This window comes from Cetorhinus maximus, chromosome 9 (genome assembly GCF_964194155.1).
Source record: "Cetorhinus maximus chromosome 9, sCetMax3.hap1.1, whole genome shotgun sequence".
Classification (NCBI taxonomy): Eukaryota; Metazoa; Chordata; class Chondrichthyes; order Lamniformes; family Cetorhinidae; genus Cetorhinus; species Cetorhinus maximus.
Window position 1 is genome coordinate 55097536 of NC_135887.1, and position 27702 is coordinate 55125237.

Genomic DNA, 27702 nt, shown 5'->3' on the forward strand with positions numbered 1-27702 from the left:
GACTGGGCATCCATGAGGCGCCCTGGGCAATCAGCAGCAGCAGAATTGTGCTCAACCACAATCTGTAGCCTCATGGCCTGGCATATCCCCCACTCTACCATTACCACGAAGCCAGGGGATCAACCCTGGTGCAATGAAGAGTGCAGGACGGCATGCCAGGGGCATCACCAGGCATACCTAAACATGAGGTGTCAACCTGGTAAACCTACAACACAACGCGTGCCAAACAGCATAAGCAGCAAGTGGAAGAAAGGATTAAGACAATCCACAACCAACAGATCAGATCTAAACTCTGTGGTCCTGCCACATCCAGTCGTGAATAATGGTGGACAATTAAACAACTCACTGGATGAAGTGGCTCCGCAAATATACCCACCCTCAATGATGGAGGAGCCCAGCACATCAGTGCAAAAGTTAAGGCTGAAGCATTGGCAACAATCTTCATCCAGAGGTGCCAAATGGATGATCCATCTCAGCCTCCTCCAGAGGTCCCAGCATCACAGATCTTCAGCCAATTCAATTCACGCCACATGACATCAAGGAACGGCTGAAGGCACTGGATACTGCAAAGGTGATGGGGCCTGACAATATTCCGGCAACAGTACTGAAGATTTGTGCTGCAGAACTTGCCATGCCCATAGCCAAGCTGTTCCAGTACAGCTACAACACTGGCATCTATCCAACAACGTGGAAAATTGTCCTGCTCTCTCCTGCACACAAAAAACAGGACAAATCCAATCCGGCCAATTACCGCCCCATCAGTCTACTCTCGATCATCAACAGTGCTATCAAGTTGCACTTGCTTAGCAATAACCTACTTACTGATGCTCAATTTGGGTTCCGCCAGGGTCACTCAGCCTCTGATCCCATTACAACCTTGGTTCAAACATGGATAAAAGAGCTGAACTCCAGAGGTGAGGTGAGGTAAAAGTGACTGCCCTTGACATCAAGGCAGCATTTGACCAAATGCGGCATCAAGGCACCCTAGCAAAACTGGAGTCAATGGGAATCAGGGGAAAACTCTCCACTGGTTGCAGTCATACTTAGCACAAAGGAAGATAGTTGTGGTTGTTGGAGGTCAATCATCTCAGTTCCAGGGCATCATTGCAGGAGTTCCTCAGGGTACTCTCCCAGGCCCAACCATCTTCAACTGCTTCATCAATGACTTTCCTTCCATCATCAGGTCTGAAATGGGGATGTTCACTGATCATTGCACAATGTTCAGCACCATTCACGACTCCTCAGATACTGAAGCAGTCCATGTCCAAATGCAGCAAAACCTAGACAATATCCAGGCTTCAGATCACAAGTGGCAAGTAACATTCATGTCACACAAGTGTCAGGCAATGACCATCTCCAACAAGAGAGCATCTAACCATCGTCCCTTGACGTCCAATGGCATTGCCATCATTGAATCCCCCATCATCAACATCCTGGGGGTTACCATTGACCAGAAACTGAACTGGTCTAGATATATAAATACTGTGGCTACAAGAGCAGGTCAGAGGCTAGGGATCCTGTAACGAGTAACTCATCTCCTGAATCCCCCAAAGCCTGTCCACTATCTACAAGGCACAAGTCAGGAGTGGGATGGAATACTCTCCACTTGCCTGGATGAGTGCAACTCCAACAACACTCAAGAAGCTTGACACCATCCAGGACAAAGCAGCCTGCTTGACTGGCACCCGTTCCACAAGCACTCATTCCCTCCACCACTAGCGAACAGTAGCAACAGCTTATACCAACTACAAGATGCATGGCAGGATCTCACCAAGGCTTCTTAGGCAGCACCTTCCAAACCCATGACTTCTACCGTCTAAAATGACAAGGGCAGCAAATACATTGGAACACCACCACCTGGAGGTTCCCCTCCGAGCCACTCAGCATCCTGACTTGGAAACATATCGCCATTTCTTCACTATCGCTGGATCAAAATCCTAAAACTCCCTTTCTAACAACACTGCGTATGTACCTACACCACAGGAACTGCAGTGGTTCAAGAAGGCAGCTCACCACCAAAGTGAGAGCAATTAGGGGTGGGCAATAAATGCTGGCCTAGCCAGTGACACCCACATCTTATAAATGAATTATAAAAAACTAAGGATAAACCAGAAACATACCTGGAACATCAATTAATCTTTTGTAAACATTTAAAAAGGCTGCCTCTGCTTCTTTGCTTCTTTTACTTAGGGCATCGATCTGAAACAAACAACAAAAATTCTCATTAAAAGAAAAACATCACTCTTTCCTTAAAGCCATAGATATGGCTAAATTTTCAATATTAAAATTAATTTTTAAATTGTTTTTACATTTAATTTTGTAATCTCCTCCAGCCCCACAATCTTCAGAGATATCTGTGCTCCTCTAATTCCAGTCTCTTGTTTATTCCCAATTATAATTGCTCCATTGTTGATGGCTGTGCCTTTAATTGCCTAGGCCTTAAGTTCAGGAATTCCCTCACTACATCTTTCTGCCCCTCTACATCACTTTCCACCTTTAAAACACTCTTTAAGACATAACTCTTTGACCAAGCTTTGGTCATCTGACTTAATATTTCCTTACATTGCTCAGTGTCACATTTTGTTTTATAACGTTCCTATGAAGCTCCTTTGGACATTTCACTATGTTACAAGCACTATATAAATTGTTGTTTTGTTACAAAACTTCTGAGTTTCAAAGTTTCACAGGAAAATAATAACTATGTGCATTCAAATCATTCCGAGCATTTATAAATACTTACATCCAAGTTTTGCTCTCCAGAACCACAACAATAGTATAATTTAATCACTTCTTCCCTCATACTATCACAGACATTTTTTTTTTAGTATTACCCTTCTCCCCTTTTCCATGGCTCTGTACTTGCTTAAAAACTGTTCATCATTAGTGTCACCCCAGTTCTGATGGAAGGTCGACAAAAAAAATCATTAACTCTGCTTTTCTCTCTCTATAGATGCTATCTGGCTCACTGAGTGTTTTCAGTATTTTCTGTTTCTTTCATGATTGGAGTAGGATTATTGCTATAGTAAGATAGGAACAGGGTAGGCCATTCAGTTCCTTAAGCTTGTTCCACTATTTAATAGATCAATGCTGCTTTTTGCCTTAACTCTATTTACCCACTGTTTTTTCCCAAAAATATACTTTATTCATAAAAACCTTAAAAAGCATTTCAAAACATTTCAGAATGGTCATTACAGAAAGTGCAATAATATTCAACTTTTCTCTACAGAGCATGTTGCATCTGAGCTGCCTCAGTACAATCCCTTGACTAGCAAAAATCTTATCAATCTTTGCCTAGAAATTTGTAATTGGCCCTCAGAATCCACAGCTCTTTTGTCAAATGTTAACAATACCCCCACTTTAATATCAAAGGAGCAAAAGTAAAAATAAAATCACATCAAACATGTGAAAATAACACCAGCCACAGGTGGGTTTCAATAAAATTAAGGAACAGGGACATCAACAGACACTCATATTGAGAGTAGCTACGAGGAGAGATTGGATAGGTTGGGGATGTTTTCCTTGGAGCAAAGAGGGCTGAGGGGTGACTTGATTGGGGTGTACAAGGTTATGAGGGGAATGGATAGAGTGGACAGGATAAAATTGTTTCCCTTGATGGAGAATTCTAGAACCAGGGGACATAGATTCAAGATAAGTGGCAGAAGGTGTAGACATGAGGAAGAACTTTTTTACGCAGAGGGTAGTGGGTGTCTGGAATTCGCTGCCCAAGTTGGTGGTAGAGGCAGAAATTTTAAACTCTTTTAAAAAGTACCTCGATCTGCACCTAAAGTGCTGTAAGCTGCAGAGCTATGGGCCGGGTGCAGGAAGGTGGAATTAGAAAGCACACCTGGGTGTCCTCGGGCTAGCATGGACAAGACGGGCCGAATGGCCTCCTTCGGTGTTGTAACTTTTCTATGGTTCTATTCCATTATCTGGTTATCTTCCAAAAACAGTTACACAGCCGCAAGGCATTAAACAACTGTTGCAGTCACTAACCGCCCAGCCCATCGTATACAATCACTTCACAAGAAAATTTCATTAGCCTTTTTCTCTCTCTTCCTAAAATATGTTTTTACTGTTTTCCTAACCTGGCCAAACATCATCTAACCCACAATATCTGAGGCTAATAATCGTCTCCAGGATCTGCAAATCATGATACTCTAGGACTCCAATCCCAACAGTGATAAGATTCATGTTTAGCACACTGAGCAACACTATATAGCATTAAGAGAAACCCACACCAGTCACATAAATGCCCCACCTATCAATGTCCTTTCGCTATTGTTTTATTTGCTCTTCCAATTATAATTGGTGCTTTTGAACGATTACATCACACACCTTTTTGTCAGGTTTATGATGTAAACGAAGACCAAGAATTTCCCAATCTTTATAATTTTCCTATCATCGCTGCTCAGAGACCCATTTCTTGCTTTCTACCAGGAATCAAATAATTTACCAAGCAACTTTCTATCGAACAGGAACAGTAACCGGACCAATGATCCAGAGATCTGGATTCATAATCCACAAACATGAGTTCAAATCCCACCACGGCAGCTGGAGAATTTAAATTCAGTTAATCAAATAAGTTTGGAAATTAAAAGACTAATATCATTTATGATGACTATATTGCTACCAAATTGTTGCAAAAACCCATCTGGTTCACTAAAGCCAGTCAGGAAAGGAAATCTGTTGTCCTTACCCAGCCTAGCCTATGTGTGAAACCAGAGTCACTGCAATGTGTTTGACTCTAAACTCTCTGAAAAGGCTAGACAGCCACTCAGTTGTACCAAAACACTCGCCACACAGAATACAGCAGGTCAAGAAGGCAGCTCACCACCACCTTAAGGGCAATAGATGTCAATGATGTCCATATCCCATCAGCGCTTGGAAAAATTCAGGGTAATCAGGGTCAACATGGTTTTGTGAAAGATAAATCATGTTTAACCAGCTTATTGGAGATCTTTGCAGAAGTAACATATGCTGTGGATAAAGGGGAACTGGTGTACGTACTGTAGATTTTCAGAAGGCATTTGTTAAGGTGCCACATCAAAGATTATGGCGAAAAATAAAAGCTCATGGTGTAAAGGGTACATATTGGCATGGACAGAAAATTGGCTAGCTAACAGGAAACAGGGGGAAGGCATAAATGGGTGTTTTTCTGATTGACAAAGTGTAACGAGTGGTGTGCCACAGGGATCAGTGCTGGGATCTCAGCTGTTTAAAATTTATATAAATCACTTGGATGAAGTGAGCAAAGGTATGGTTACCAAATTTGCTGATTACACAAAGATAGGTAGGGTAGTAAGGTATGAAGAGGACACAAGGAGGCTGCAATGAGATATAGATAGGTTAAAAGAGTGGACAAAGATCTGGCAAATGGAGTATAATGTGGGAAAGTGGGAAATTGTCCAGTTTGGTCGGAAAAATAAAAAAGATATAAAAAATAAATAAATATTATCTAAATGGTGAGAGATTGCAGATATGCAGAGGGATCTAAATGTCCTAGTGCATAAATTGCAAAAGGCTAGTATATGTACAGCAAATAATTAGGAAAGCTAATAGAATGTTATCATTTATTGCGAGGGAAATTGAATACAAAAAAGTAGGGAGGGCATGCTTCAGTTATGCAGGGCATTGGTGAGACCACATCTGGAGTATTGTGTACAGAATTGATTTCCTTATTTCAGGATGGATGTAAATGCGTTGGAAACAGTTCAGAGAAGGTTTACTAAACTAATACCTGGCTTGAGATTGAGATTACAGTCATATCAGCCACGATCTTATTGAATGGTAGAGCAGGCTCGAAGGGCCGAGTGTCCTACTCCTGCTCCTAATTCGTAAGTTCATATATTCGTATGTACTATGTGCTTAGTCAACAGGCAGCTCAGGAGTACGAGAAAGGTAGGAACTGTACTTTGTAGCTGTTCCATGTATAGGTCATTGGTAGCTTTACAGCCAGCAGCTGGAATTAAATTTTAATCAGGTCTAACTGTTCTTTTTCTATCAAACTTGATTTCAGTAACATGTTAGCCCCAAGAAAATAATCAGTTCCAACTGTAAAAACAAAATAGCTGTGTATGCCTAAGTGGCAATAAAATGACCATCATGGGAGAATATATAGTACTGGACACTGTATCTGTCTAATGGCTTAGTGAGCAAATATAGTGAGCCACACTGATCTATGCCAATCACATTTCTAATTTTACATGCACTGAAGTTACGAATGGAAAGAGCATTACAGAACTAAAGACAGGATAAAGAAATATGGCCAGAGTTTCCAGTCCTGCTTGTTATCCAGGTATCCTTTTTGGAGGTGAGTGTGCGATAGTGGATGGGTCAGTTTGGGGTCAGCCACGACAACCTCAAATACATTATCCAGGCTCAAACGAGTAACAGCCACTTCAGCAAGGGATTGGAGGGACACTGTTGCACACAGTTTAGGCATAACTAGAAAGTAACAATGCTGAAATTCTTTTCACAAATGGCGACTGAAGCACTGTAATCCAAATTGTTGATGCTGATTAGAAAAGCTGATGACAAAAGCTAAGTTTATATCGCTAGCCCACCAGTCCCTCTAACAAAATGTCAATTTTCATAACTTTCCATAAAACACCCAACTACACATTTAAAGATTCCCTAAAAAGTGATCATTTACATTTTATTTATAGAACTTAATAGGAAAAGCTTCAAGAATCTTTCAGACTTGAGGTTGTAAAAACTTTTTTAAGAATTTACACTGAAGTTTGAAAACAACCGGAAAAACTGACTCTAATTGAAATTGCGCCCACTCAATCCTTTAATGGAGTCAACAAGATATTCTAAACTGCTCTGCGTGGGCCAGAATAAATGAACAAAAGACTCCGTTTGACGCAATCACAGAACTGAATAACTCTCTGGTCTCAGAAGAAAATATCTCATCTCTCATACACAATGTAAAGGTCTCAAAGTAATTCCAAACATATTCATTTCAGATAAGTAAACATTTAATGATCAACATTTAACTTGAAAATCATTAATGGTAGGATTCTGCCTGAAGACAGAAAATGTTCAACCAGACAAAAGTAAAATGTTAATTTCAAAATTCAAATATACAATGGGGAGGGAAGTCCAAGTCCTGTCCCTGTATTCTATGAAACTAAACCACAAGCATCTTGAATAAAAATCTAATCACTCATCCCTTACAAACAACAAGATTGTGGAGATTTCTCCCTGTCAGCACATCCAACCCGACTGAGAAGAGGAATTAAGGTTGAAAATATTTGTTAGACTTGTCATACTTTCACACTCTAATATTATTAACATTGTTTTTCCACCATATTGCAGCCAAAAGCTTGTTTTATATCTCAGTGTTTCCCCATTGAAAATTATATCAACATTTCTCACACTGTACAGCTGAAATGTACTTCTTAAAAACAAACTAGTGACTGAGGGACTGCTAAACCTCTGTAACTCATTGGTTAGGCCACAGTTAAACCATTGTGACCAGTTTTGGGCATCCTGCTTTATGGTGAATGTCAAGGATCCAACGCAGAGGAGATGCACTAAGAGCATATCAGGGATGAGAGACTTTAGTTATCAGGGGAGAAGAGGGAAACAGAAATGGAGAGCAGAACTGAAGAGCTATGGGTGGAAGAAAGAGATCTAGGTTGTGAAGTGGATGGGAGTTCAAAACAGCATTGAGCAGGAAGTTAAGCAGTGGAGAGGGGTTGAAGTAATACTTGAGAAAAGGAAAAAATTGGGAGTTTCAAAATGGTGACATGGAGCAGGGTAGGTAACTATAGTATTAGCTACTCAGTTGAGTGTTGTTGAAAAGTGCCATTAATATTACTGATGATAATGTAGTTTTTAATGGGAGAAAGCAAAAGGAGGAATGAAAAAATATGAAAGAGTATTACATGTCCTCCAAATTGGAGCCGTGTTCCTGCAACAATATTTTCTTTGTAATTTTTAACCCTGATGTCCTGCAAGAGGGATATCATACACAGTACCTTTAGTAAATCTTTCATTATGTCCATGGTACCACCATCTTCACACTTTCTGTCCCTCAAAAACTCTCAGTTGTAATTTCAGACGAAAATTGTGCTAGAAGGCATAGATTTCGAACAGATCTAGCAACTCAAAATTAGGCACCCGAGGCGCTGTGGACCATCAGCAGCAGAATTGTGTTCAACCACAATCTGTAACCTCATGGCCTAACATCGCACCGCCCCCCCCACCCCCAAACCCCCACTCCACCATTACCATCAAGCCGGGGGATTAATCCTGGTTCAAAGAAGAGTGCAGGAGGGCATCGCAGGAGCAGCACCAGACATACTTAAAAATGAGGTGTCAACCTGGTGAAGCTACAACACAGGACTACTTGCATGCCGATCAGAGGAAGCAGCATGCAATAGACAGAGCCAAGTGATCCCACAACCAACAGATCAGATCTAAGTTCTGCAGTCCTGCCACATCCAGTTGTGAATGGTGGTGGACAATTAAACAATTAACTGGAGTCGTCATCTCCATAAATATGTCCAAGGATGGGGGAGCCCAGCACATCAGTACAAAAGACAAGACTGAAGCATTTGCAATAATCTTCAACCAGAAGTTCCAAGTGGATGTCTATCTCGGCCTCCTCCTGAGGTCCCCAGCATCACAGATGTCAGTCTTCAGCCAATTCGATTCACTTCACATGACACCAAGAAACGGCTGAAGGCAGTGGATACTGCAAAGGCTATGGGCCTAGACAACATTCCAGCAATAGTACTGAAGGCTTGTGCTCCAGAGCTTGCCGTGCCTTGAGACAAGTTGTTCCAGTACAGCTATAGCACTAGTACCTACATGGCAAAGTGGAAAATTGCCCAGGTCCACAAAAAGCAGAACAAATCCATGTGAAAAGTAAGATTCACACCACACCTGTGCCAGGTAATGACCATCTCCGACAAGAGAAAATCTAACCATCTGTCCTTGACATTTAATGTTTAATTTAATGCTATCGCTGAATCTTCCATTATCAACATCCTAGGGGTTACCACTAGCCAGAAACTGAACTGGGCCAGCCATATAAATATTGTGGCTATAGGAGCAAGTTAGAGGCTGGGAATTCTGTAGCGCATAACTCACCATGGCCTGTCCACCATCTACAAGGCACAAGTCAGGTGTGTGATGGAATACTCTCCACTTGCCTAGATGAGTGCAGCCTCCAACAATACTCAAGAAACTCGACATTATCCAGGACAAAGCAGCCTGCTTGATTTAAACCCCGTCTACACCGTAAGACATTCACTCCCTCCACCACCAACGCACAAGGGCATCAGTGTGTACCATCTACAAGATGCACTGCAGCAACTCACTAAGGTTCTTTCGACTGCACCTTCCAAACCTCCAACCTCTACCACCAAAGAAGGACAAGGGCAACAGATGCATGGGAACACCACCCACCTGCAAGGTCCCTTTCAAGCCACAAACCATCCAGACTTCGAACTACTTCATCGTTCCTTCACTGTTGCTGAGTCATAATCCTGAATCCCCCTTCCTAACAACACTGTGGGTTTACCTACACCACATGGACTGCAGCGGTTCAAGGCAGCTCACCACCACCTTCTCATGGGCAATTAGGGATGGACAATAAATTCTGGCCTAGCCAGCGACGCCCACATCCATGAACAAATCAATTTTAAAAAAGTTAGTACCATCCTGCAGGTTCCTGCTCATTTGCCTCTGATGCTTTAGACTCGCACATCATTTAATGTAGGGCAAACTGCTCAGCCTGCTAAAGATTTCTCGCACTGAGTACTTTGACCATGAAGCTCTACAGTCACAATAAGCATATGGGAGTTCCTCGGACTTGCTAAGTAGCTCAGGTACCATATGGACTGAGTTTGCTACTGTAGCCAGTGCTGCTAATTTGGTCTGGTTCAGCTCAACAACTGTTTGCTGGCTCTGGCCAAAGCTTCTTGCTCCTTAACCATATTAGCTGTAACATCCTTATCATTCATATCATTCCCAAGTAGAATTTCAAGACAGTATAATTTTTAATTCCTTCTAATTTATTCATTCCCAACCATGTGCAGTATTCTTGGCCTTGTACTGTGGTACAGCAATTGACCTGAAATCATGGATGTGTGTGGATATGGATGCCCTCTAGGCATTGATCACCCCAAAACTGGTGTTCAATGGGCCGCTCACTCACCAATACTGGGCTTCCATATAATGTTTTGTCAATGCACAGCCAATTGTCTCAAACCTCACCATTGGTTCTGTCTCACTGGTTGGGTCTTGGATCATTATCCATCTGTATTTGCAATAGGGAGCACTTCCCTATATTAAACTATGCTGTACTTTTATGATAGTGATTCGTTCCTTCCATTTTTCATCTGGATTAACTGAATGTCTTAGGAGGTTTCAGGTAGACATCATTTGAATCTAAAACTGTTAAACTGAAGATGAACTGCATATATTTCAACAAATCACATATTTGAAGGGGAGAATTTTCACCTCAGCTTGCGGGGGCGGGACTCGCACGCCAACGAGTAAAATGACACGCGGTGACGTCAGGCGTGTGTCCCGGCGTCACTCCGATCTTTCGTTTGGCGGGCACGCACTGGAGGCGGCTGTGCGCCCACTGAACTGTCAAAGGCCTGTTAAGGCCATTAATAAACCAATTTAGGTAATTGACAGGGCTGCCCATCCAACCTTAAGGTTGGCGGGCAGGTGAAGAGTCCAAGCGGCCTTCGCGTTTTTCAGGAAACCTCATCCACGGGCGGGATGAGGGTTCCTGAAGGTTTTATTAAATAATTTTTTTAAAATTTTGACTATTCATAAACATTTCCCAACTCATGTGACACTGTCGCATGAGGCAACATGTCTGAATAATTTACATTTTTCTTTTTTTCAAACTTTAAATCTGAATTTAATCTCCCTGAGGCAGCTCCATGTCTCGGAGATTTCTGCGCTCTTTCACACGTATGCACGATAGAGTGCAGGGCCCAACTCTTCCTCTTCCTCCCGCCCGCACAGGTAGCGCTGAGCACTACCGGACGCGTGTCACGCTGGGCAAGCCTTAGTTGGCCCACCCATGTAAAATGGCGGCACGCAGCCGATTGCGGGCGGTGATCGGCTCAGTGCGCAGCCGATCGCGGACGGTGATCGGCTCCGCGTCCGCTCCCAACTGGCCCGCCCGACTGGCAGAAAATTCTGTCCAAAGTGTGTGCCTTGATTCCCTTCTCTGGATACTTATTTTTAGACAATTGACTAATTATTGCATCGAAATACAAAGACAAAATTTGAAATATTTTGATAAGTAAGCTGGCTTTAATCCCTCACACAGAATCAGAAGAAGCTCTCAGAAACTAAATCTGAATCAAAACTACCAGATTTCCCTCAATGTTGAGGGACGGGTGTGAGACCTTGAGAGAACCAGAGGAAGTGATGGCCAAGAGGAACTGTGGTCCAGCATGTCACTCAACCTTTAGGAGAGTTCGTGGACCCCTCCCCCAATTGCAATGCTATTCTTCCCTATGGAGGCAGAAATTACCAGCACTGACCAAGTTTTCTTTTCAGGAGGAAGGAAAAGGAACTTAGTGTTCTGTAAAATCAAGTTCAACACATGATGGTATCCAGGAATGGAATGGGAAGGGAGCATGGATTCCATGATAGAATTAGTACATGAGTTTGGATAGAGATGGCTTGTCTTTGCTACAAACTATGAAGCCAAATTCCAAAGGGGCCACGCCAGCGTCCTACCAGTGAAACACTCCTACCCAGGATAATAGAGATCCAGGTGCACTGGGTCACCACAATTTCAGGAAGTTTCCTCTTTGCCTGGCAAGGCACAGATTGTGCAACAGTCTTTACAAGGCAAGGTCCCGTAATATGGGAACTGCGGAGTGCAACTAAAGAAAGAACCTCCCCAAGCTTAAAGTTCCTGCACCCAAGCCTGTAAAGGGACCTGAAGCAATCGTGGGATCCATTACATGGAGTGAGCAGAGTAGATAGCTAGAACTAGGAGACCAGCTCAATTCAATACATGTAGATGGACATAAGTATTTACAGAATGTATGATTAGGTAGGCACTGGGGATGTATTTGTAGTACCCACATGCCCCAAGCTAATGACATGTTCAATGGCAGCCCCCCAAACTCTGGGCGGGGTGGGGGAGGGGAGAGATCAGCACCGGAACCAATGACAGGTGCAATATTGGCAGGACTCAAAGTATTTTAGGGCATGTGTTCAGCAACAATGCACAGACATATCATACAAAGTCTTGCTGTTCAACAAATCAACATGCGCATTTTTTAATTCTCAGAATTGCTATTTAGAAACTGTGAGACAACTGAACAACTCTTTCTAACTATATTAAAGCTTATCACAGCATTTTCAAAAATATACAATCTTTTTAAAGTTTTGTCTGAAACTCAAAAGAACTTCCCTCAAAAAAGCCTGGAGAAAACAGTTGTTTTTCATAGCTAGTGGATCACCAATGGCATTGTTCACTGCAAATCAGAGATTGACCTTTTTATAACAATATAGCTGTTTTTACCAAGCTGGGGATAAAATAACACTGACTGAATAAACCAATTTCTTTTCTATCCAATCGTATTCTTGGATTTTTAGATGGTTCTTTGTTGCCTGAATTCCACAACTTTGTCTATTTTTACATGAAAAGTAAAAGTAAGTGCCCGATTAAATTATATATTCCAACCCCGAAGTTGATGAATTCCATCCCATACTACTTTAATGCTGTTGAAATTCAAGATGCACAAATTAGACATAGACATCTGGTATGTAGCAGTACTCGGGAGAGCGCAAGGGTTTTAAGTTGCAGTGCTCTGGCGTACTGGTGGATTGTCCTGGGGTTTGGATACGTGGAGCATTCCTTGCAGGGGGATCCTGGAATTTGTCAGAACTCAGGTTTGAATGTGAAGCTTGGTTCACTGCTGAATTTCAGGTGTGTCTCAGTAAGGTGAGGGGAAGGACATGAATGAGCCTGGCAGTACTGAGTAGAGTTGGGGGTGGGGGGTGGGTGCATTTGGGAAATCCTGGGAAAGCACAAATTTCAAAATCAAAATTCAGCTAACACAGCTCTAGGCAAATGTATCAAGTCCAAGCCCAGGCTTTCGGGAGAGTTTGAAGATTGCAAGAAAAAATTAAGGGAAGCAGCAAAAGACTCAAAAGACAAAACCATAGAAAATTACAGCACAGAAAGAGGCCATTCAGTCCATCGTGCCTGCGCCAGCTGAAAAAAAACTAGCCGCCCATTCTAATCCCAACTGCCAGCACCCGGTAGCCTTGCAGGTTACAGCACTTTAGGTGCAGATCCAGGTACCTTTTAAATGAGCTGAGGGTTTCTAACTCACCCACCAATCCAGGCAGTGAATTCCAGATACCCACCACCCTCTCAGTGAAAGAGCTTTTCTTAATCTCCCCTCTAATCCTTCTACCAATCACCATAAATCTGTATCCCCTGGTAATTAACCTCTCTGCTAGGCGAAACAAGTCTTTCCTGTCTACTCTATCTAGGTCACTCATAATTTTGTACACCTCAATCAAGTCACCCCCTCAGCCTCCTCTGTTCTAAGGAAAACAAGCTCAGCCTATCCAATCTTTCCTTATAGCTGCAATTTTCAAGCCCTGGCAACATTCTTGTAAATCTCCTCTGTGCTCTCTCCAGAGAAATGATGTACTTCCTGTAATGTGGTGACGCAAAACTCCAGCTGTGGCCTAACCAGCAGTTTATACAGTTCCAGAAGACATCTCTGCTTTCGTATTCTATACCTTATCCAATAAAGGAAAGAATTCCATATGCCTTCGGTACCACCTTATCTACCTGTCCTGCCACCTTCAGGGACCTGTAGACATGCACTCCAAGGTCTCTCAGTTCCTCTACCCCTCTCAATATCCTTCCATTTATAAAAATACTTGGAAAAACTCAGCAGGTCTGGCAGCATCTGCGGAGGGAACACAGTTAACGTTTCGAGTCCGAATGACCCTTCAACAGAATTAAGTAAAAATAGAAAAGAGGTGAAATATAAGCTGGTTTAAGGGGGGGGTGGGACAAGAAGAGCTGGGTAGAGGGCCAGTGATAGGTGGAGATAACCAAAAGATGTCACAGACAAAAGGACAAAGAGGTGTTGAAGGTGGTGATATTATCTAAGGAATGGGCTAATTAAGGGTAGAAAGCAGGACAAGCAAGGTACAGATAGCCCTAATGGGGGTGGGGTGGGGTGAAGGGAAGGGATCGAAATAGGCTAAAAGGTAGAGATAAAACAATGGATGGAAATGCATTTAAAAATAATGGAAATAGGTGGGTAAAGAAAAATCTATATAAATTATTGGAAAAAAGGGGGGGGATCGGAAAGGAGTTGGGAATGGAGGAGAGAGTTCATGATCTAAAATCGTTGAACTCAATATTCAGTCCGGAAGGCTGTAAAGTGCTTAGTCGGAAGATGAGGTGCTGTTCCTCCAGTTTGCGTTGAGCTTCACTGGAACAATGCAGCAGGCCAAGGACGGACATGTGGGCGGAGTGTTGAAATGGCAAGCGACAGGGAGGTCTGGGTCATGCTTGCAGACAGACCGAAGGTGTTCTGCAAAGTGGTCACCCAGTCTGCGTTTGGTCTCTCCAATGTAGAGGAGATCGCATTGGGAGCAACGAATGCAGTAGACTAAATTGGGGGAAGTGCAAGTGAAATGCTGCTTCACTTGAAAGGAGTGTTTGGGCCCTTGGACGGTGAGGAGAGGGGGAGTAAAGGGGCAGGTGTTGCACCTTCTGCAGTTGCATGGGAAGGTGCCATGGGAGGGGGTTGAGGTGTAGGGAGTGATGGAGCAGTGGACCAGGGTGTCCCGGAGGGAACGATTCTTGCGGAATGCCATCAGGGAGGGTGAAGGGAAGATGTGTTTGGTGGTGGCATCATGCTGGAGTTGGCAGAAATGGCGGAGGATGATCCTTTGAATGCGGAGGCTGGTGGGGTGATAAGTGAGGACAAGGGGGACCCTATCATGGTTCTGGGAGGGAGAGGAAGGTGTGAGGGCGGATGCCTCCGCATTCAAAGGATCATCTTCCAACATTTCCGCAACTCCAGCATGAAGCCACCACCAAACACATCTTCCCTTCACCCCCCCCCCATGGCGGTATTCCGCAGGGATCGTTCCCTCCGGGGCACCCTGGTCCACTCCTCCATCACCCCCTACTCCTCAACCCCCTCCCACGGCACCTTCCCATGCAACCGCAGAAGGTGCAACACCTGCCCCTTTACTTCCCCTCTCCTCACCGACCAAGGGCCCAAACACTCCTTTCAAGTGAAGCACTTGCACTTCCCTCAATTTAGTCTACTGCATTCGTTGCTCCCAATGCGGTTTCCTCGACATTGGAGAGACCAAACGCAGACTGGGTGACCGCTTTGCGGAACACCTTCGGTCTGTCCGCAAGCATGACCCAGACCTCCCTGTCGCTTGCCATTTCAACACTTCACCTTGATCTCATGCCCACATGACTGTCCTTGGCTTGCTGCAATGTTCCAGTGAAGCTCAACGCAAACTGGAGGAACAGCACCTCATCTTCCGACTAGGCACTTTACAGCCTTCCGGACTGAATATTGAGTTCAACAATTTTAGATCATGAACTCTCTCCTCCATCCCCACCCCCTTTCCGATCCCCCCCTTTTTTTCCAATAATTTATAGATTTTTCTTTTCCCACCTATTTCCATTATTTTTAAATGCATTTCCATCCATTGTTTTATCTCTACCTTTAAGCCTATTTCGATCCCTTCCCTTCCCTTCACCCCACCCCACCCCCATTAGGGCTATCTGTACCTTGCTTGTACTGCTTTCTACCCTTAATTAGCACATTCCTTAGATAATATAACCACCTTCAACACCTCTTTGTCCTTTTGTCTATGACATCTTTTGGCTATCTCCACCTATCATTGGCCCTCTATCCAGCTCTACCTGTCTCCCCCCCCCACCTCCCTAAACCAGCTTATATTTCACCTCTTTTCTATTTTTACTTAGCTCTGTTGAGGAGCCATACGGACTTGAAATGTTAACTGTGTTCCTCTCTGCAGATGCTGCCAGACCTGCTGAGTTTTTCCAGGTAATTTTATTTTTGTTTTGGGTTTCCAGCATCCACAGTTTTTTGCTTTTATCCTTCCCTATATTGTGTATTCGCTTTCTTTGTTTGCTCTCCCAAAATGTATTACCTCACACTTCTCCAGATTGAATTCCAATTGCCACTTTTCTGCCCAATCAGCCAAACCATTAATATCATTCTGGAGTCCATAGCTATCCTCTTTACTATCAACTACACGGCTGATTTTTGTGTCACCTGCAAATTTCCCAATCATGCCTCCCACATTTAAGTCCAAATCATTAACATATAATATAAACAGAAAGGGCTCCGACACTGAGCCCTGTGGAACACCACTGGAAACTGCTTTTCATTCATAAAAACCATCCATCAATCATTACCTTTTGTTTCCTGTCATGAATCCAATTTTGGATCCAACTCGCCACATTCCCTGCATCCCATAGATTTTTACATTTCTGACCAGTCTGCCTTGTGAGACCTTGAGAAATGCCTTACTAAAATCCATGCAGACCACATCCAATGCACTATCTTCAACAATCCTCCTTGTTACTGTCTCAAGAAATTCAATTAAGTCAGTAAGGCACGACTTTCTCATAACAAAACCATGCTGACGACCCCGGATTAATCAATTATAAGTCACAGCTTATCTTGGTTCTCTAATAATTTGCCCACCACCGAAGTCAGACTGACCGGCCAAAAGTTATTTGGCCTATCCCTCGCATTCTTGTAAACAATGGTACAACATTCACAGTCCTCCAATACTCTGGTACCTCACCTGTATCCAGTGAGGATTGAATAATGTTCCTCATGGCATCCGCTCTATCATCCCTGGCTTCTTTTAACAGCCTGGGATACAGTCCATCCAGCCCTGGTGATTTATCCACCGTCAAAGATGTCAGTCCCTCCAGTACTTCCTCTCTCATTATGCTTATTACAGCTGATATTCCACACTCCTCCTCATTAAGATAGAATGTCTGCATCATCCCTCTCTTTTGTAAAGACAGAGACAAAGTACTCATTGTGAGTACTGCCCACATTTTCTGCATAAACGCATAAGCTACCTTGAACGTCCCTGATAGGCCCTACCCTTTCCTTAGTTATCCTCTTGCTCTTAATGTACTGATAAAACACCTTTGCATTTTCCTTGGCAAGTCAGTGGATAAACTAAGTCTTGCTATTTTGAAATAGATTTTTAAAAAATATTGTTTAAACTCATTTTGAACAAAAGAAATTTCAGCTGTTTAGAAAAAATGGCTCACAAAAATTGTTTCTGAAAACATTTGGAGTAAATGTATGAAAATAAATACCGATATGTACAAAGATACTACAAGATACTCATTCGCATTGAGTAATGTGACACATTTAACATTGGAAGTCCTATCACAGAGCTACCTATAGGTATCAGGAGTAATTGCAAAAAAAATGTGGCCACTTTTATATTGAGATTTCCCATAGCTGCTGGCTTATGCAGGAAACAATTAAACACTTGCCTTGTGTACCATTACCTTGGATATAATACATAATTAATTTTTCCCTGAAAGTCTCTGTTTCATAATCATATCAACTAATGATTAAGCAGGTTAAGAAACCACAGTTCTCCTGGTTTGCAGGATGCAAAATTGGCCAGGTTTCCAGTTCTTTTTCACAGCAAACAATGATAGAAGTCCAACAGGATGGGCACCATTCAGCAAAGGATTGGAACTCGTTGCTGGTCTACAGAAATTAATCACATCAAAGGCAAGGTTCTGGGGAAAATTATTGCCTGTGTTGAACATAATAGTGTAAAAGAAAGTCACACCTTCAGGAAAAATGGGGAGATAACTAGAGGGCAAAGTTTAAATGACAAGGATAATATCAAATTACTGACTAAATTAATACACCAGGTCTTATCCAAATTAAATTACAGGGCTTCCACCACATCTCTAGGGAAGGGACACTGAGCTGTGCAGTTAACTTGGGCAGCTGCGTATCAGTCACATCACAACCAGGACTATGTTACAAGAGACACCATCATTTTAATGTGTTTCACTGTACACTGTTACCATGTGCAACAAAAATCACTGACAGTGTCCAGGAACTATAATGTTATACCCATTGTTTTCCTGCAGAAGTAACATGTCTTTATTAACATTACATTCCAGACCTTGAAATTGCACGTCTGTTTGAATTCTGTGTTTCTTCATAAAATAGAAGTAACTGTATATTTGCCATCAAAGGAATGTATCTGCATTCTTTCAAATCAAGGGGTTATAATCAGTACAGATATCAAAGATCGGATCTTGTTATGGCATAGCTGATGGTAAATGAGTTGTTCAAATCCCAAAGGGAAACTTGAAACAACTGCCACAATTTGTTTTGCAATTTGTATAAATTTTGAGATGTGTGCCTTGAATTCAGTAGTAACAAGACCACCAAGTCTTATAGGTTTTTACAAAACTAGATTAAACATTTATTAACAAGAAAAATTATTTTTAAGCACATACATATGTCCACAAATTACTAGTATAATAACTTCTAATTCCCCTACTTAATCTGACTCCCAGTTACACTTACGTTAAGGCAACAGTAAGATCCATAGATTTTAAAAGACCCAGGCAAGGTGACACACAATACACTGAACCAATCAAATTCAAAGCAAATTTTCTTAACTTCAGTTCTTTGAAGACAGCAAGCTTGGGGAATACATGCTGAAGGCTTTTCACACATGTCAGGTCTTAAAAATGCCTACCCTCACACACGGCCTTTGCTCCTTTATATATATTTTCACCTTTGAATGCAAATTTCCATTGTTTTGCTATATCTTTCGACTTTACCTTTCCGGTAATAAAAATCTCTCATAGCACTAAGTTTTACCAGTAATCTTTAGGAAAAATAAACACACAATTTCTGAACTCCACCTGGCTAGGTGTAATATTTCACCCCCTCTTTTGAAAACAACCCAGTCTGGTTTATTTAAAAATGCAAATGTCCTTTTACACCTTACATTCTAAACTTTCCCCATGTTTCCCATATTTACATCAAAGCCTTCAGGCCAGCTGCCTTTAGTCCAATTAAGTCTCTCGCTCACACACAGACACACACATATAGACACAGATACCACTATTTTACAATAAATTCCAATAACATTATTATTTCTTCCTGACAATCTGCCAAGTTCACCTCTTGCAGCATACAAAAAGATTGTATCTGTTGGACAGAATAGAGTCATAGGAACTCTGCACAGAATACATTAGTTTTTAAATGCAAACATATACTGCTGCACTCCTCTGCCAAACCACGCATTCTTCCAGGACCATCTTGGAAAGCAAAGATATCCCAAGCACTTATCTACATCATCTAATTTCCCTGATCTCCAACGAGCTCATGGATTTCTTGATCATTAAAGTTGGAACGAGCTATACATCTGCGTCGATGGTTTCACCCACTCCACCTTCCCTTTGCTAAACAAACCAAGTGTTCTCTCAGAATCCCTGCTGCCCTGATTCTGAACCATCTCTTTCTCTAGTTTTACTTCCATCTCTACAGAAGCCCTCCCACAAGCTCATAATGTCTATGATACCCTCTTGCTCCCTTGGCTCATTCAGACTAAATTTCTGACCACCTACCTTCCCCTCCTGGCCCCAACACTAGCTCTTTTGTAATTTTCTCTCTTCAGATACTGTCTCCCTCCCTTTCAAAGTTATCATCACCCTCTTAAAAAAAATCCATCCTCAACCCCCCTGCCCCCTTGCAAAATAATGCTAACTTCATTTTCTCCTCCAGAGTTGTTGAACATGTTGCTGTCTCCTAAGTTGGAGCCTAACTTTCCCACAAGTTCAGGTTTGAATCTCTACAATGGTGTTAACTAAAGCCGCAAATGACATCAATTGTAACCTGGACCACTGTGCATTTTACTCCTTACCCTCTCTGCAATCTTTGACATGGTTGACCAGATCATCCTTCTCCAAACATTTTCTGCTGTCCTGCACTGTAGAAGTGCCCCTCCCTTGGCTTCACTCTTAAATATTAGACCAGAGATAGAGCATCTCCAGTTTTAATTTCTTTTTCTGATCCCACATCATTGCCTCTGGAGTACTCCAAGAATCCATCCTAGGTCCTCTTCTTTTCATCATCTACTCTCTGCTGCTGTGGTAACATCATTCACAGATATAGAATCAGCTTCCACATGTACACTGGTGGCACACCGCTCTGACCTGTCTCACCACATTCTCTGACATCAAGTCCTGGATAAGTCACAATTTCTTCCAGTTAAGCTCAGAGGAGAATGGAACTATCGCCTTAGGGCCCTTGACACCAATTCCATCCTCCTTGCCACAACCATAATGAACCAAACTGTTTGCAATCACGACTCTATATTTAACCCAGAGCTCAGCTTAACAAACTTGTATCCTCCCCATCACAAAGACCACCTACTTCCACCACCACATCATTATCATCTGCCTCAGCCCATTTTCTGCTCGGCATTGTTGACCTACAATCCTGATCCCACAATGCCTCAGATTTCAAATTCTCATCCGTATCTTTACTCTCACTCTTTTCTGTAATCTCCTCCAAACCGACACTCCAAGAGCTTCCCCCATGATCCCCCACGCAATCTCAGAACTCTCCGATTCCCATCTCTGGCTTTTTAAGTATCTCTGCATGCTCTTTGCCCTATCGAGAGCAGCCATGTCTCAGGCTTTCAACCACTTCAACCTCACACTCTAATTCCCTGTTTAATGCCTTTCACTTCCCTCTCCTCCTTTTAAGGCCCTTCTTAAAATCTACTACTTTGACCAAGTTTTTGATCAGCCCTCCTAATATCTCTAGTTGGTTTGGCTTCCATTTATGTCTGATTACATACCTGTTCAGTGCCTTGGGTCATTTTTCTACATCAATGGCTATACAAATTTACATGTTGTTCTAACTCTATGTTAGGTTATTGTGCTTAACTCTTCTAAATTAATATTTTGGATATTACAGCATGAGCCAAGAGGACCAAAAACCAGATTATTCATGGTATTAAGAAAGGTGATTTTTTTTTTTTGAAAGTCGAACTCATGACATATTTTCTGTGAAAAGATTAAACTGTCAGTGACATTATTGTGTACAGACAGCATTGCTAAAATGGAGTGGCTGGCTCAGAGATTTAACACAGTGGAACCCTGGGCTCTTGCAATTCCATCAGGAGCCTGAAGCATCTTTGGTCAAGTGCTGTATCAAGTGTCAGTAAGGCATACAGCACCATCAGTTAGCAAGGATTTTAGGAGGCTGTATACAAGAGCAGGAGCTGGATATTGGACATGGACTAAATGTGTGTCATCTTAAAGGATACTTTCAGGTAAAAGTAGTTAAAGGCATTTCAACCCATGTTACTCTAGAAACTAAGATATTTTATTTAACTCAGCTGATTTAAACCTGATTTAACATTAAAAGCTTGGCCATGGCAATGTGATTGGGTCTAAAGACTTGAATTGGACAAATCCAACGTAAGTGAATGAAAAAACTGAAAAGTAAGAATGGACACGAAGGGAAGAGAGTAAGCAAAAACTAGATAAGCTGCAATTAAAACAAAGATAAGCTTTAAAGATTTGTGGATGAGCGGACGATAGATGAAGCAGGCTTAATAGCCCTTACGTTCCTTCACAGTTGAAATTGATGCTCATGGTCCCACCTTTTATTAAACCATTCTGTTTACATGAGTGATAGTCTCAAGATGTTATAGGAAGTGGAAGGGGATTGAGGATCCCACCATTGCTATCTTCAGTAGCTTTCCCCCAGCTTCGTGAGAACTAGCAGGAAGACTGTCCAAAAAAGAACAAGTGAGGCAGAATGAGAATGCCGGCACATGTGCAGCTTTTCCCATTTTGACAGTGAATGAAAGCACAAAGCCAGTGCACAGATGGGCAAGAAGAGTCTGCTGGGCAGGGCATTGGTAGCTGCACAGGATTTCACCAGTGAAATTACATATTCATCTTCTCAAAATTGGTCCATGTCTCAGGCTGTGTGAATGAATTTTGGGTCTCGACAAGTTCAGCTTAAAAACAAATACTGGATTGGTCGTATTTACAAACAAACCCAATATTCCTTTTATAAACAAAAAGGGATGAAAGCTTCCATATTCACAAAGACAAACTGGCAGAATCTCAAATTTTCAATTAAGGCCTAAATTGCTCAAATGCCACAACAGCATCAGCCCAAGTCCCAATTCTAAATCTGAGTGTTTCAATTACTAGTCCATTTATCGGTAATAAATTGACCAAAAAGACTCATTCTTAATTTAAAGATTCTGACTGTTTAGCATCTAATTCATCTTGCTGTGACTGGCTATATTAATAAATAGATGGATCTACAGTGAATGATACAAGGCTGAATTATCCCCTTACATGCAAACTGTTCAATTCCCTGCTTCTATGCTGCTCACGAAAATATCCCCAAGATATCTGGCCAAAATTGAATTTGGCTTCCTTTTCGACCATTAATTTCCTATCGCAAGCATGGTTATATCCTTTCCTGCATTAAAAATCTAACCATCTGTAACTATGGGAAAGATCAGGAAAGGCATGTTTTTGATTACTTTATTGCCTTTATCCAACTAATGCAATGTTGATATTCAGCTTTTAAATCAGTTTCTAGAAGCATAATTTAGAGCGTCTATAAAAGTTGAATACATAAAATATTTTTGTTTGCTGGTGAGGAGCTGGTGCAGTCAACAGTTCTATAACTTCTAAAAAAAAAATCACATTCTGAAGTACATAGCAGTCTTTAAAAATTCATTTATGGGATGTGGGCGTCGCTGGCTAGGCCAGCATTTATTGCCCATCCCTTAACCCTTGAAGGGACAGAAACCTAAACACACACTTAATAACAAGCACATATGATCATCTGTTTTTGGTGCGGTTTTCACTGAGTGTAGTTCACCTTCAACATAGAAAGGAGTAAACTACCAAATGAGGATGTGGAGGCAAAAAGAAATTATGGGTCATTGCCCTTGGATCCGCTTGCACCCCCTCCCAAATTTTTTTTTACATCTAAACGCAGTGACATATTGTATAGCACTTTTCCCATGAATGCCAGTACCGCTCATATGCCTCACTTTAGAGGCTGCTGCTCAAGTAAAAACGTAGATGTCAGCTCAGTAGTAGCATGGTCAGCTCTGAGTCAGAAGATTGTGGGCTCAAGACCCATTCCAGAGACTTCAGCACATAATCCATGCTGACACCTCAGTGCCACACTGAAGTAGTTCTACGTTGTTGGCGGTGCCATCTTTCAGATGACATGTTAAGCCAAGGCCTTGTTTGCCATCTCAGGTAGACATATAAAATTCCATGGAACAATTTCAAAGAACAGCATGGGACTTATTCCCGGTGTCCTGGTGAATATTTATCCCTCAACCAACATCATTAAAACAAATTGCCTGGTCCTAATCACAATCCTGCTTGTGGCAGCTTGATGTGTGCAAACTGGCTGCTTCATTTCCTGCACCAAAACAGTGACTACACATCAAAATTACACCATTGGCTATAAGTGCTTTAAACCTTCTTGATATTGTGAAAGGGTAAATATAAATGCAAGTTCATTCTTTCTATTGAAAAGGAACTAGTCCAAGCCATTCGTGCCAGCTGTGGCAACAGAATTCTATCCTAACCCAATGGCCATATCCATCACTTTGAAGGTCATCAGGAACAAGCGTTTTAGCTGATTTATTTATTCCTCTCGAGGTACTGAGCCTCCCATTCCTGCCATGGCTAAGAGGCACGAGTGGAAAGGAAGATGGCTGTGGTTGCTGGAGGTCAGTCATCTCAGCTCCAGGGCATCACTGCAGGAGTTCCTCAGGGTAGTGCCCTCATCCCAACAATCTTCAGCTGCTTCATCAATGACCTTCCTTCCATCACAAGGTCAGAAGTGGGGATGTTCGCTGATGATTGCACAATGTTCTGCACCATTTGTGACTCCTCAGATTTTGAAGCAGTCCATGTCCAAATGCAGCAAGACCTGGACAATATTCAGACTTGGGCTGACAAGTGGCAAGTAACATTTGCTCCACACAAGTGACAGGCAACGACCATCTCCAACAGGAGAGAATCTAACCAGCGACTCTTGACGTTCAATGGCATTACCATCGCTGAAGTCCCCACTATCAACATCCTAGGGGTTACCATTGACCAGAGACTGAACTGGACTAGCCATATAAATACTGTGGCTGCAAGAGCAGGTCAGAGGTTAGTAATTGTGCAATGAGTAACTCACCTCCTGACTCCCCATAGCCTGTCCACCATCTACAGGAGTGTGATGGAATACTCCCCACTTGCCTGGATGAGTGCAGCTCCTACAACACTCAAGAAGCTTGACATCATCCAGGACAAAGCAGCCTGCTTAATTGGCACCACATCCACAAACATTCACTCCCTCCACCACCAACACACAGTTGCAGCAGTTTGTACCACCTACAAGATGCACTGCAGGAATTCACCAAGGCTCCCTGGACAGCACCTTCCAAATCGACGACTACTACCATCTAGAAGGACAAGGGCAGCAGATAGATAGGAACACCACCAGCTGGAAATTCCCCTCCAAGTCACTCACCATATTGACTTGGAAATATATCACCATAGAACCATGGAAAAGTTACAGCACAGAAGGAGGCCATTTGGCCCATCTTGTCCATGCCAGCCCAAGGACACCCAGGTGTGCTTTCTAATCCCACCTTCCTGCACCCGGCCCATAGCCCTGCAGCTTACAGCATTTTAGGTGCAGATCCAGGTACTTTTTAAAAGAGTTTAAAGTTTCTGCATCTCCCATCAACTTGGGCAGCGAATTCCAACGCCCACTACACTCTGCGTAAAAAAGTTCTTCCTCATGTCCCCCCTACACCTTCTGCCACTTATCTTGAACCTATGTCCCCTGGTTCTAGAATTCTCCATCAAGGGAAACAATTTTATCCTGTCCACTCTATCTATTCCCCTCATAATTTTGTACACCTCAATCAAGTCACCTCTCAGCCTTCTTTGTTCTAAGGAAAATACCCCCAACCTATCCAATCTCTCCTCGTAGCTACACTTTTCTAACCCTGGCAACATTCTTGTAAACCTCCTCTGCACTCTCTCCAGAGCTATTACGTCCTTCCTGTCATGTGGTGACCAGAACTGCACACAATACTCCAGTTGTGGCCTCACCAGTGTTGTATACAATTCCAACATTATATCCTTACTTTTATATTACGTGGGATACAGGGTAATTTGATAAGGTGGATTCAAAATTAGCTTAGTTGTAGGAGACAGAGGGTGATGACAGAAGGATGTTTTAGTCACTGGAAGCCAGTGTCCAGTGGCGTACCACAGGGATATGTGCTCAGTCCCCTATTATTTGTCATTTGTATAAACGACATAGATGACTATGTGGGGGGTAGGATTAGTAAGTTTGCGAATAACACATAGATTGGCCGGGTGGTTAACGGTGAGGATGAGTGTCTTGGGCTACAGGAAGATATAGACGGGATGGTCAAATGGCCAGATATGTGGCAGATGGAATTTAACCCTGAAAAATGTGAGGTGATACACTTTGGAAGGAGTAATTTGACAAGGAAGTATTCAATGAATGGCATGGCACTGGGAAGTTCTGAGGAACAAAGAGACCTTGGCGTGTGTTTCCATAGGTCTCTGAAGGCAGAGGGACACGTTAGTGGGGTGGTGAAAAAGGCATGTGGGACACTTGCCTTTATCAATCGAGGCATAGATTACAAAAGTAGGGAGGTCATGTTGGAGTTGTATAGAACCTTAGTGAGGCCACAGCTGGAGTACTGTGTGCAGTTCTGGTCGCCACATTATAGGAAGGATGTGATTGCACTGGAGGGGGTGCAGAGGAGATCCGCCAGGATTTTGCCTGGGATGAAACATTTAGGTTATGAAGAGAGGTTGGATAGACTTGGGTTGTTTTCGTTGGAGCAGAAAAGACTGAGGGGCGACCTGATCGAGGTGTACAAGATTATGAGGGGCATGGACAGGGTGGATGGGAAGCAGCCTTAGTTGAAGTGTCAGTCACAAGGGGGCATAAGTTCAAGGTGAGGGGCAGGAGGTATAGGGGGGATGTAAGGAAAAGCTTTTTTACACAGAGGGTGGTGACGGTCTGGAATGCACTGCCTGGGAGGGTGGTGGAGGCGGGTTGACTCACATCCTTTAAAAAGTACCTGGATGAGCACTTGGGACATCATAACATTCAAGGCTATGGGCCAAGTGCTGGTAAATGTGATTAGGTAGGTAGGTCAGGTGTTTCTCACATGTCGGTGCAGACTCGATGGGCCAAAGGGCCTCTTCTGCACTGTGATTCTGTGATATTCTATACCTCTGCCAATGAAGAAGAGCATTCCATTTGCCATCTTTACAACCTTGTCTATTTGAACTGCTGCCTTCAGGGATCTGTGTACTTGTACGCCAAGATCTCTCACTTCATCCACCCCTCTTAGTATATTCCCATTTATTGTGTAATCCCTGTAACTGTTTGACCTCCCTAAATGTATGACCTCACACTTCTCTCTGTTAAAATCCATCTGCCACTTTACCGCCCACTCCACCAACCCATCTATATCATTTTGGAGATTATGGCTATCCTCTACACTATCCACTACTCGGCCAATATTTGGGTCATCTGCAAATTTCCCAATCGTGCCTCCCACGTTCACGTCCAAATCGTTAATATATAACACAAACAGCAAGGGTCCCAACACCGAGCCCTGTGGAACACCACTTGAGACAACTTTCCATTCGCAAGGGCATCCAACGACCATTACCCTATGTTTCTTGTTGCAAAGCCAACCTTTTATCCAGTTTGCCACATTACCCTGAATCCCATGGGCTTTTACTTTCCTGACCAATCTGCCATGTGGAACCTTGTCAAATGCCTTGCTAAAATCCATTTACACAACATCCACTGCACTACCTTCATCAACCCTTCTTGTCACTTCCTCAAAGAATTCAATCAAATTTGTGAGGCAAGACCTTCCTTTTACAAATCCATGCCGACCATCCCTGACTAGTCCGTGCCTTTCCACATGACAGTTAATCCTATCTCTCAGGACTGATCCTACTAATTTGCTCACCACCGATGTAAGACTAACTGGCCTATAATTGTTTGGCATTTCCTTTGATCCCTTTTTAAACAATGGAACTACATTTGCATTTTTCCAGTCCTCTAGTACCTCCCCTGTATCTAGTGAAGATTGGAAAATCATCCTCAGAGCATCTGCTATCTCCTCCCTGACTTCCTTCAGCAGCCTTGGAAACAATCCATCTGGCCCTGGTGACTTATCCACTTTCAAGGATTTCAGCCCGTCGAGTACTTCCTCTCTCTTTATGACTATCCCGTCCAATATCTCGCAGTGTTCCTCCTGGACTACTATATCTACATCCTCCCTTTCCTTTGTAAACACGGAGACAAAATATTCATTCAAAACTCTTCCCACAGCCTCTGCATCTACACACAAGTTCCCATCTTCATCTCTGATAGGTCCCACATTTTCCTTAACTAACCTTTTAGCGTTAATGTATTGGTAAAACATCTTTGGGTTATCTTTAACTTTACTTGCTAATCTTTTTTCATGCCCTCTCTTTGATTTCCTTATTTCCTTTTTTACTTCGTCCCTGCACTTCCTATATTCGTCTAG

At 42.6% G+C, this 27702-nt stretch overlaps 1 protein-coding gene across 7 annotated transcripts in view; it reads right to left on the reverse strand.

Annotated features, from left to right (window-relative positions):
• Positions 1-27702, reverse strand: part of LOC144684663 (protein CASP-like) — a 651698-nt gene that overhangs the window by 374050 nt on the left and 249946 nt on the right. For all 7 annotated transcript variants that reach the window (XM_078548749.1, XM_078548745.1, XM_078548743.1 and 4 more), the window contains exon 4: positions 2121-2199. In XM_078548749.1, coding sequence (XP_078404875.1) covers positions 2121-2199 — 79 coding nt within the window. The remainder of the gene's footprint in view (positions 1-2120; positions 2200-27702) is intronic.